The sequence below is a fragment of the Argopecten irradians genome, chromosome 2 (genome assembly GCF_041381155.1).
Source record: "Argopecten irradians isolate NY chromosome 2, Ai_NY, whole genome shotgun sequence".
NCBI lineage: Eukaryota > Metazoa > Mollusca > Bivalvia > Pectinida > Pectinidae > Argopecten > Argopecten irradians.
This window is the reverse complement of record NC_091135.1, coordinates 15,957,672-15,970,977: the sequence shown is the minus strand read 5'-3', so window position 1 is coordinate 15,970,977 and position 13,306 is coordinate 15,957,672. Positions and strand designations below refer to the sequence as shown.

The window sequence follows — 13,306 nt, the reverse complement described above, 5'->3', positions numbered from 1 at the left end:
CTTTCAAAATTACAGAAACAAGTTCGACAGGCTGTTATCAGTAACTGTTGGAAACTGTTGAGTCTGGTTTAGTGAATATATCCTTATATTTACAGGACCTAACAACAATGCAGAGATTTACTAGGTGTAAGCATGAACATCGTGACATTAGATTATACTTTATGAACTTTTCAACATAAGCTAACAATTGTACTTAAATAAGTTATTTAGTGGATACTATGAAACGAACATGTGTTACATGTAGTTCTATCTGAAACTACTTGAACGTATTGCTGTTTTGAAAATGCTGTAGAAAAAACCAGAGAATAACAAAGGCGAGAGGCAAACGAATGTTTACCACACAATTTGTCCTAAGTAATAGATAAGTATAAGTCAGATAACTATATGAAAAAATGGCAAAATCTCAATGTTTCAAATTTTCTTAAATAAACACAGCAAAGCTATACGAAAATTATAAAGTCAATATTCTTTACAGTTTAAAAAGTTGCAAGCATATGGATTTCCGGACATTTAGGTAGCACATTTTATGTAACACATCCCTGGCTTAATAACATAACACAAGTGAACAGTATCTATGATAACATTGATTTCAAATTGCATAATATTCATAAATCATTACATGTAAACAAATACGACAGTGCACATGCGAACAACCTCCAATCTAGTTATGAATGACCTTATCACAAACCACGTAAAAATGAGTGGCAATCAAAGAGAAATTGTTGCCGGTGGCATGTAAACTGAGTCGATGAAAGATGACTTCTTATTAGATGGATACCGATGTGTCATTCAATACAACGTGGTGTTAACGTCGGACATTTACTTGATGTTGAATGTTTGCCACTTGCACGAATGCATTTGCACTGAGGAAAAAAATCACCGCGTGCAATGTGAATAACTGTTACCAAAAGGCCGAAGTTATATTCATCGCAAATAATACTGGCGCGCAATGTTTACTCTTACGAATTGCAAGATTATGTACTTGCGAAATTATCCACATTTGTAGTAGTCAGAAAACGGCGATTGAGATGTTATCCAAGACGTTTAAACCATACCATTACAGAAGAACCGTGTATTCTATAATTGTTAAAGGCTCATATGTATGGTCGTCACATAACCCCCTTCACGTGTCATAAAGAATTGTAATGGTTTTCCCTGCTAAAAGTATCCAATGTACATGTAACACTGTATATTCCATATTGACTCTAATTACCGCCACCTTCTATTTTGATATTTCGAAAATATAGAAGATGTCATCTTTGTGTAGATTTTGACCAAAAACTGTTTGTCCATAAAACACTAACTGTCATCCCGAGAAAAAAGTTTTAACCATTGTTTGAATAGATAATTAACCAGGCACGCAATTTCAGAAGTTTCCTGAATAAAATGAATCAAATCAAAGCATATAAAAACACACAAATTGTCGTGCAAATCATGATTTCCAAACAAACTACTGAAGCACGTGTCCCGACGCTAGTTAGCAACATACCCAACCCACCCCTCCCATCCCAATATATCCTTTCATTACCCACTCCCTCATACTGTACCTTGTCACACTTTCACGCCCATACTATCACATGTCCAAAACAATGTTTCAAACTACATAGCCGCAAAATATTAAGGATCAGCTGTATGTGCAGTTCAGTAAAAGTTCAAAAATTGTTATAAAAGTTAAAAGTATTTATACCAATCGGTTTTCTAATTTTTACATCAGCAAATCACGCGTTTCTGATGATATTTCCACCAAATACTAGCATGGAAGTAATAACGTCACATTTTGTTTTCCTTTTGCCACAAATGCGCAACTTCACACACATATATGTCATGGCATTCATACGCGTACTACATGTACGAAGTCCTCCTGGAGGTGTTGTAAAGAACTAACTATGTCTCAGTATAAAATAGTTCGAGAGAAATATCAAGAAAACGTCGTAGAAAGGTTACTTTCATTTTTTCTAAAGCTAGAAAAATTAAGGTACAATCCCCAATGACACCAGATGACGATGACACAATGACCGGAAGTTGTATATTCCTGTGATATTATTGCTGCTACGTCTACATATACGATAAAAAAATGTGATATTTACACTTCCTCAATACTACATGTAATTTGATTCGTCCGTGAGGTGTGTCAGCACCTATTTGATTGGTCCATGGAAAGCCGATATCGCTTGAACTTAATTTGTACACACGGGTAGTTGAATTGGCGTGCGTGAAAATAGTTTGTGGCAATGCGATTTCTGTGATTTCGATTTCTTTTTGTTACTTGATGAAACTTGACGAAGCTTAAGAATCTGACTTCGACAAATGACACATCGGAGAGGAAGTGATCGCTGCGCAATCGCTGTCTGAATGGTCTTGACGAAGCACTTCCGGCATACCACCTTATGCTCGCATGGATATGTCTGCATTGTCGCCTTGGCAGCCATACATATTACACACTGAAATATATAAAGATGAAAGGATCACATAATTATCTCGGATATTTGCTATTAATGTCACTACAAATATATATTTCAACAAAATCTGGCAATTAGTTTGTAATCGTCTGCAATGATAATTTCGTGGTTAAAAAGGCACTTCAAATCACTGAAGTACAAGTCACACTGGCATTTGCATTAAAAATGAAAGAAAGGGAAATAGTTTCATCCTTATTTGTCTAAACAGTAACTAAACACGCTCTACCTACCTCCTCGTCCTCTTTTGGTGGCTTTGTGTTGCTGTGATCATGGTCATCTATCTTCGCCAACAATTTGTCCTACAACACACAATAGGAACTCATTGTAAACTAGAAAACACGCTTTCTGAGAGAAAAACCACAGGAAAGTGAAGTTCACCATCAGGTTTGCAACATATTATTTTAGCTATAATTTTGCATATTACGTCTTTATTTATTTAAACATCATTATGACGTGATGCTGTTATCTTCAGTATGTATGAAATAAAGGTTATTATTATAACTTAACAGGTCAAAGATCGCTTGTTTTGACAAATTCCCGGTCTGAACAGAACAATGTAAATTGTCTATTTTTTTCTTTTTCAGAGACTAGTTCATAAATAAACAGATATATGATCTGATGAATTTCCAATCTACAAAAACTCAACAGAATGATTCGGAAATTTTTGATAAAAATCAAATAAATATTAAACATCGGTAAGTGGGTCCCATTTTTCAAACAAGCTGAAGTTAGCTGAAATTGATACATCGTTGCCGAGAACGTCATGCAACTAGTTCGAATCTAACTTGACTTTGTGTGGCTAGTTACATATAGTGCGACTGAAATAGGTGTGATATATTGCTGCCCAAACTAAACTAAAACGAATGCAAATTATAGAGCGATTATTTTCTCAATCTGATATTCGGATTGCTTCAATGATTTTTTTATCCAAAAATCACTATTCTCACCATGATTCCACGACTATTGAAAATGCTACGACAAACAGATGCTTTAGAAAAGCTTTCCTATTACATGCAATTTATGTTGGTGAAACGAATACAAATCAAGAAAGGGGAGAAAACGGATAAAATAAGTGTCATTATCTGCCTAAACGAAGTTAGAGATTTAGTTTTGATAACAATGAGGTCCGGGTTTGTGTGAATCGTACAGGCAATCGATACGTAATGAACTTATATAGAAGAAGAAATACTTCATTTACTCCTTGAAGCATAGGCACCCAAAGGAATCCCCAATTCTAAATAAGTTCTCAGTACTGTTTCTTCACATTGTCTATATCATATCTTTATATCCTCTTTTAAACATGAACGTTGTATTCAGTTTATATAGCCTTCCATTGAAAAGGTTTTTCCACACAACTGAATGTCCGGTTTTACATTCTATCAACCAAGTACACATTGATTTTGCTCTATAAAGTGCCACGTTGACACAGAAGTAGACAACGATTTGGTTCCAATGTTAGTGGAACTGGAGTGAAAGTATCATATGTTACAGAATTCGTCAGATACAACATCTGGAGTAAACGCATGGTTTTAATCCAGTAAAAATCTCAAGATTGACGAGAAAACAAATCAAATAAGAATTTTACTTTTTCGAGTGTCTTCAATCAAAAATAAAGAATGTATTTGTCCTTCGTTCTTTTATTGTCGCTGCTGCATCAAACACGTGTTTTGCAATCAAGAGTTCGCAGCCGTCAAGAAAGGGTCGGCTAATTGCTCCTAACTTGACAGCAACTGATTGCTTATTTCCTTTACATAATGAGAAACAATCAGAAAATGAGACCAGTGCGGTCACACAACAGGGTCAGTACTGACGATGGTGGCTTTTGACCGGAAATCGATTCCACAAACAGGAAGTGACTATTGATGTCAACCGTGGTCTCCATTATTCAGCCTCTTTATTCAACTAATTCTGTGGCTTTAATGTAAAAGAAATGCGTGGTATTTCCTATACCTGCACTGCGGTGATGACCGACAGGGGGCGTTATTGGTGTGACTTGTCATTATCAACCAGGATTCCATAGGCACATTCGATCGATATAACTGGGAAAAAACGTTCCCGGCGTCGATGAAATGGAGGATTTATCATTTTATTGCAATTATTTTTACGTCGTGCTAAAATTGCTTTTACTTATAAATTGTTTTTCATCTAACGGAACGATCAACAGAAGATCAATGTACTTTGAACTGTTTGCTTCTGAAGACAGGTAATTTGAAAAAGTCCGACAATGTGATCGGGAATATAATTTGTTGACCTCTCCACTTAAAAGGTTTGGTCTAATAATAGTCTGGGCACTGAATACAAAATACCTGAGTAAGAAAGATAAGTGTGGTTGTTTAGAGTACATCTCGGGTCAGTTCATGTGTTTCACCTCTTCTTTGAAACGAATTGAAGTACTAATTTACTGATTTTTTTGTAACCTTCTAGCACTTCATCACATGATGTCATTTCGTACTTATCAACCAGGGTGAATTGTTCGAACGGTTGCAAGACTAATCACCGTTTAACGACAACTTTTAAATCAATACAAAATGAAAGTAAATTTCTAAAACATTTCTTAAAGTTATTCCATTCGTTATCTACTTGCAAAGAAGATGTAATCTGGGGTTTCGTAGCGATTGAAACGTTCACGAATTAACGGAATAATCTAAGCACATGTAGAACAACCGGGCCAAATAATGAGCGCATTGCTTGTAGATAACATTTTAGATTTCAAAGAATTAAACTACGTAGTGCTACTTAATCGTCCTTCATAAAGAAGAAAGTTCCTACGGGTCAAACACTTCAGAAGGACTATGAGTTCAGAATGCATGTCAGGAGAAAGCTTTGGCAGTCAGAATTTTTGAAACAGCTGTTTTGTATTATTCCAAACACCGACAAATGCAAGTCTTTTTTAATAATGACGAGAGTTGAACGATCGTATGAAGAGCAAACATAAAGTTGATATGACGCTGTTCTTTGAGAAAAATAGATTTTTCCAATAGCTGCATAAACGCAATCTAGAATTTATGTATAAGGAAAAAACTAAACCTTTTTAATCTGGCGTCAATGATGACAGTCCAAGGTGCCCAAAACACCATGATTGTAGAATTTTGAAGGGACGTCACGAGAGTCGGACTTCTTGAATGTAATCTGGTATGGACACAACAGATACAACGATGTGTCTAGAAGACGGAACTTGATAGATAGCATGATATAGGCTGAAAGGAACATTTGATGGGTTAACATTTATGTCATCGAAAGAGATGGTGTAGAATTTTATGTCCAAATATTGTCTGCTTTAGAACACGTGTAGATACTCCAATGGAAAGTGAATTATCGATTTAAGTTTAACTGTCCGTGAGCGGTAGGACTATATTTATGTCAGATATTCTCGAGCGTAATTCCTTTGCGTTAATATGTGTATGTTGTCCCCGAGACAAGTGCAGCTTAACCACAGGAATTATGCCAGGCACTCCCGTACGCTTACGTATAACGGTAAAAATCAATTCTTAAATTCGTTTCAAACGAAATATTTAAGTCACTTGCGTTGCTAATGAATAGCTTTATTATCGCTAGGAAATGGAGCAGAAATTAAACGCAATGGTGATATGTGTGATCAGTCGGCATGGGACTCGTTACGAGTTTTAATTACAGAAGACCATTTCATCTATTCCAAAAAAAGAAAAACATTATTTAATTTAATCCAGTGAATTACAAATGATGCCGTCATTGGAGAAACAACGAAGCACGCAATAAATATGATCATTGAATATAACAATCAAACAAAACCAACAAATAGCCAAGCATTTGTGTGTAATTACACGCTTTGCATTCGTACAAAGCACACACATAATTAATCAATGACAAATCTTTAAAACGAAAGGAACAAATAACAATCGATTTTTATAATAACATTGTACGAAATAATGCCGAAAATGAATTTTGAAAGTTAATCACACAATTCGAATGAGCATGCTACTTCCAGTAGCATGTTCTATTGGCTGGGAAAATATCATTTAGTATCTTAACTTCACAAATGTTTTCTTCAGCAATATTCTAAATACTTAAATTCATCATTTGTGACATCATCTTCTATAATTGTGTGTTCTCAATACGAACACTAAACTGATTGCTAATTTTATATTAAAGTATATGCTAGTGTAGATGTAACTTTTTCATATTTTGATTTTATTGCGATAAATATTAGTGCGATATCGTGGTAAATTTATATTCAAAAAGAGGTTTTATATTATAGCAAAAGAAACTGCAATACGATTTTTTTAATCAATTGCTAATTGATAATTTTCATTGTCCATGATCTGTTTATTCCATGCAGCAAACCTTTACATAAAATATAAGGAAGTCCTTCGTAAGTGTAAGAAGATCAGATCCAAAACTTTTTACAGAAACAAATATTATAATTTACAGAAAAGAAAAGGAAAAAGGTTGCGCTAATAGTCCTTAGAGCTAAACATAAGAAAATATTAGTTTAGGAGAAGTAATACTCCTATTCTTCATCAACGAACGACATTCGCCATACAGGATGTGAGGATACTGTATGGAGATTGCATTAATTTGTTAAGATAGTGATATAATGAGAGCCACATTGTTAAAATGAACCAACCTGCATTGTATTTAAATGATGTCCGATATTAAAAGGTGATAAAACGGACACTACATTTGTCTAAGAAAACTGTGTGAGTTCATGCCGGACAAATACAATTCGTTTACTTATGTACAGGTATAATTCATGGAATGAAATGCCAAACAAATTCATGGCTTTTTTTAGTAATTTCAATGATATCAACCTAATCCCCGTTTCGTGATGTAATGTCGAAAGAAAATTCGATAGGATTGAGTTCAAGGAGTTGGGATGGGACCATGAGTCTTTAGATAGAAGCTGGCTCATAGTTGACCAGCTGACATGTCCTTGATATGTAGTTCTGTGGGAGCAATGATTTGGACCCTGCACTAACCGACACATGTCTTATACTAATGTGATTACATCTAGTCTGGACTGAAATCCGTTATTGGAACATATTGTAAGACCTACTTTTAATGGATTAGCTGTCATCGGAGTTCCTTATGCAACTGTACAACTTCTCGTTTGAAACACAACATATTTTCAATTAACTACATTGTATGTATCGTTCTTAATTGTATGATTGAAAAGAGCAGTCCCTGCCTGCTTCAGATCCCGCCGAAACTTTCACCCAGTATCCAAATACTTGGTATGATTCACGAAGATTTCAACCAGTGTTATAAATGTCCATGTTTTACAGAATAATGGTTGTGTGCAATAGGTGTTGGAGGAAAAATGAAGAGGCCAGAACTCCAGAGGAGAAATGAAGAGGCCAGAACTCCAGCCTGCTCCCTTTCGTCCGCACGGCTTTATCTGGACATACCAACGTTATTGTGGAGTTGTATTTAGTGTCACTTTTACCGAGCCTAATGGCGAGAATGAAATCAAATGCCGTACTCGGCTTAATTGATCGATAGCTTTTCTCGAACGTAATACCAGTGCAGTATCGGCAATGAGTCATTCAAGTTGCTTGTGAAACTGTCTCTGATTATAGAAGATGTGTTTGGTGAAATATTAGGCTTAACTGCCTAGACGTATAATAATATATCAAACAAGAAAGTTATTAGGAGCTAAAAATAAATTTACGACTGTGTGTATTTGAAGGCACGAATGATGACGGCGACTCCAGTCTCGATCTCCAGTAATAATTCCATCACGAGGAAACAGTTTTTGCTTAAAAGAATTGGCATCAAAACGGAATAACTTAACATTCAAATGTCAGGCGTGGAGGAGAAATCCAAATGAAGACAAATCCAAGTCTCAACGCTCTTGACAGACAAGAAAAACGTCACTCTGATCGATAGATCGTCAACCATGACCTGGAAATAACCCTCCATTCATTATCAGGCGGTGGGGCTATAAAAACATTGGCCACATAACCGTTCCAAGGGTCAGTTCCGTCACCGATGGTCATTGTCGATCCAGATCACGATCAGCAGAAGGAATGGTGTCGCCTTTCCATCACCTGAACCTAGACTCTCAGATACACTGTAAGTCGAGTACTGCGGTCAGACAGACTGTTATGTGGTCAGTAGGATCCTACCGACTACAGCTTTGGGCTTTCTTTGATTTATGAAATAACATTATCTGTTAATGTTGTCAGCATTTTGATCAGTATTCTCTTCCAATTAGCTCATTTACCGCCATGAACATAAGGCATTTTCTAAATATTAATCACGTCTCATTGTAAGATCAAAATTTTATTGCAGACCAAATCAATTTCACCTTGGTTTGACTTTTCTCTTCTAGCAAGATAAACGTTATGATGTCATCAAAATAAAAATTAAGTTTATGTATAGTATCAATAGTATTTCAAAGCGTTTAAAGTATTTTACTTAAAAGTGTCAGGATGTGTTTGCAGATTTATGACATTCCATTGGCCAATTTATATCACGTGGTATTCCAGATACCACATGGTTGAGATACTTGTACAACATAAAAGGCATCAATATCAATAGACAGTAAGCTTACTTAATCGTCGTAAGAATTGATGGATGTTTTCACAATTCTTAAGTTATTGATCTTTTTCACCTTAACATTAATATGCTTAACTCTATTTATTCTGCTTCTGACATTGGTTTATCTGACGTATGTACGGACCAATCAGATGTGTGTGCCGTCATGATCACGTAACTCTCATTGCGTGCGTGACCTTAACACACTCCATAGAGCCTAAATGTACCACCATATAATAGAGTTGATATATTGAAAAGTACTACATAAAGTAACCTTAATGTCCTAAGCGATATGTCCTTAGGCGATATTGTTTATGTAATAGAACAGATAAATGTATATACCTTTCCTAAACTGGACTAATGATATTGACAAAGACTATTGAAGTTGTTCTGTACTCTATAATTCCTCCGCATTGATATATATATACATCCACAAAACTCTGTGCTGAGAGGTCTGTGATTTCACCAGCATCGAGATCAGTTGAGTGGGCTGATCGCATGGTCGGCATGAGCTAGTAGATAGAGTTATTTCGTCACTGCTTTTTACATGGCGATATGTCATTGTATAACAGTCTGTCTGTGACATTCATCTCCGCTTACCATTTCCCAGAATGTGGGGAGCATGCCTACAGATTGTGAGGGAACGTGATGCGAATACTAGTATCTGCCTTACACACAATGTACTGTTAAAACAGTAAAATTGATGGATGTGAACATTTTCGAGTCTGATGATCAGATTGAGTGAATTTAACTTGAATTTGATTTATGAGCAGAGGCGAAAAACTAATCATGTGCGCGAGTTAAACGAAGCCTTTTTAGTTCGTCCACGTTTGCATGAATAATACATTTCACATCAATGGCGATCTTGAAAAGTTCCATGACAAATACATGAAGTGTTTGTGCAAAAATTGATCCCGCTAATGATTACAATGATTTAAACAATTCATCATTTAATCCTAACTGCACTTTTGTTCACAGTGCATTGTTCAGCTAGAGATATTTACGTTTCATAATTTTCGATTTTTAGGATTTTAAATGCATGATTAGAGATATGTATTTAAAATTGATATCTTTAAAATGTTATTTGATCTAATTCAATGGGACGCACAAATCCTATAGCACAAAAGACGGCATTACAAGAGGATCACATACATAATTTGTTAACACCTATACAAATATACACAAATACCCATGACGGATGCAAAGCTTGTGTAGAGGTATGCCGATGACGAGTGCAAAACTTGGGTATTTTCATGAAGTACACATATCTATGACGAGTACAAACTGGCTGACTTTATCATTATCGATGAGCTAGCGTCATGACGTGGGTGGGTTTTGGGTAACCAACATAGCCTAGAAATAAAACTGCTATTGGAGGAGGAGACCATCTGTTTTAAACTCATGCATGTCCGTGTCACTCAACTAAACACTTGTGATAATATTGAATTTCTATTATCTGCCCCTGTCATTATTACCCATTAGCATGTTTACCTATAATAATCGACTAAGTCGTGCAAAAGGAAAATCGATGCCATAGAAGGGAGCATGCATGTGTCGTCCTTCTGATGTGACTGGTAAGAGCCATGTCGATAGGTCTGATGTAGTTGGTGGAATTGTTTCTGCCAAATGAACTGGTTTCCTTGTCCTTTATTTAGAAGTGTCCTAATAAATAAAAACCAGGGTTCCCATTTGGATATCGAGCCAAGCTTTTCTGTAAAGACTAATGCATTGATGTCATCAAAACATCACACAACAATCTTTACAAGCAATCTGTGATTGCATTTAAAATACATTGTAAAAAGTTTAACATCGTGTGTTCATGTTTGAAATGAACAGATTCAACAAATGAAAGTATCAGAAAAAATTAAATTAAATCGATCTACACTGCCAAAGTACTTTAGGTACGTCATGTATTGTGGCCAAGGAAATTTAGCCTGGTGTTAACCCCTATCATCACCTAGCTATGGTATGTCCTAATATTTTGATCACACTCCGATCTGTTAAACTGATAAATTCCCATTGGAAATCGTCATTGATAAAGCTCAATACCATATGATAATCATATGATATCAATATATTATAACCCTATCGTGTGCCAATGGCCCTATTGTGTACTGATTTGATGTAACCTTCCCTTATCATCAAACGACTCATTTTATACTAACTAATATCATCCCAGAATCCTTCCATTTTCACTGTTATCAATTTGCCAGACGACATACCTTTGTCAATTGTCAACATATTGCAAAATATAATGCCACCAAATGCATGGATCAGACACGCGCTGATCTCTATCGGAAATAGATCCGACACATGTAGCGCCCCCTATCGTGAAGACGGGAAATCATTTGCCATCACCAGGTAATATTTCTTTGCCAGGAAGACATGGAAGCCTGTGTAAGCTTTTCTTCCGACAGAGATATTCCTGTCTTGAGTGTGATCCGTGGATCTCATAAACCGTTATTAAGTTTGGACATAGTGCAACCCGGTAACTTTGTTATCAATACTGACTGCTACCATCTGATGAAGCGGCGAGACATGACAGAGGGATAGTCGTCATGTTAATGTCTACTAATCCAGCGAGACATCAAAGGTGTCACTTTTCACCCAGTCTTCAGGTTTTTTAAAAAGTCTCCAGCCATCATAACTTTGTCCGTAAAGATCGTGTTTAAATAACTTTTTAATATTTTTTTGCCGGATTGCTTATTTTTCTTCTTTGAAAGATTTGAAGATTTTCATATTAAAAGAAATGTTGATGGATGCTCTGGATTAACATTTTAGCTTTAAAACCTTGAAATTCGCATTAAGTAATAATTAATTTACTTGTTCATTCCTATGTGTAAATCTATTATATCAACCCTTTGTAGACTCCACAAATTATTCAGCGAGTGATTTAACACCAGATTCAACCAAGTGTAACGGTGATTAATCGCGCGTGAAACAACTCAAATAGTTGTCAGTTTTACGCTGTTGGCGTTTCCTTGGGGACATCTAATGATGGGAAACTAGAATAGAATCGGAGTTATCCCCCGTAAAATTGATCAATTTATCATTCTTCTTCACAAGGTGGCTGATCAATGTGTGAAATATTTAACGCTTCGAAAAGGTTTAAACTACTGCACTGTAGCGCATGACGTATGTGGGCAATACATCACAAAGGAAAAAAAACAAAACATAAATTAATAATTAGAGTTATCTCCCGTCAAAGCTTTCCAAATTTTACAGCCTGTTGTCGTGGAGATTTTAATGGGTATCAGCCTGATTGACAGATAAGTGAAATGCTTTCCATGAACAAGTCAGAGACTTAATGCTCAGTAAAGTGTAAGGTTGATAAGGATTTCATTTGGCTGCCGTAAACCAGACAACGTCTTACTGAATGTGCCAGTTTAGGTGAAACAACTTTACTGGCCAAACTATGTCCAACTGTAAATGTCAATGACTAGTTGATCGATTTTTAAAGCATGGACAAATCAGAAATCTTAATGCAATTGTTGTCTTAATTGTACGAATAACTGTCAGCAACCAAACTATACCGAATACTGTACCGCATTGTTCTGCAAATGATGACCACGATTACAATTGCTATGGTTTCTACCTCACAGCTAGCTGACCATAACAGTACCCTGTTGTTGGACCTCATTTGTTCTCAAAAAACTTTCAACTGCTGAATGTCTTCTAAGTCCCTGCCTTAATTCTGGTTTTAAGTACAGTCCCAGGGCCGAGAGTTACAGTTTCTGAAGATTCTAACATTTCAATGTTGTCGTGCCTATTTAACGCACCGGAGAGCCGGATGCCGGATTACCTTCCGGGGACGTCGGCCTATGTGTGCTGATCGGTTTTTTTGGAGACTTTACGTCAATAAATATAGCTGTTGGTGACGCGAACAAATCCAACAATCACGATAAAGTAAAATTTGAAGATTTTCATTCATTTGCATGTTCAGCATGTGCTCTGTAATCCACTTGAATACAGAATGATGAAACCTTGGAATAAGTCCTGTTCTTTGTTCCCTGATTACATTCCATGAACGAACCCGCAGGTTATCCAGTTTGCTTTCATGCATGCGTATTTGTCTGTTCTGCACATGATGAAGATGACCATGTGATTTCGAGCCAGGGCGTTATAAATTAACGTTTTGCTGCTTATAACTCGTGCTGCTTCTCCTTGGTCATATACTCATGGTCGCTGTAAATAATTCATCACTACACTTAATATCCTTATAACGTTAATAATGCGATCGGTATCGCTAACGTGGTTAGTTATGGTCGTGTACGGAGCTAGACGACGTCAGTACCCACCTAGCATCGATACATCAACAGGTCAGCTTTCTC

The 13,306-nt window shown here is 36.2% G+C and overlaps 1 protein-coding gene across 1 annotated transcript in view; it reads right to left on the bottom strand.

Moving 5' to 3' along the window:
- Window positions 1–447: 447 nt before the first annotated feature.
- LOC138314600 (uncharacterized) overlaps window positions 448–13,306 on the bottom strand; it is a 44,117-nt gene continuing 31,258 nt past the window's right edge. Inside the window, exons 2-3 of the mRNA XM_069255012.1 lie at window positions 2,690–2,758; window positions 448–2,441 (exon numbers count right to left, since the gene is read on the bottom strand). Of these exons, the coding sequence (XP_069111113.1) occupies window positions 2,178–2,441; window positions 2,690–2,758 (333 nt within the window). The 3' untranslated portion in view covers window positions 448–2,177. The remainder of the gene's footprint in view (window positions 2,442–2,689; window positions 2,759–13,306) is intronic.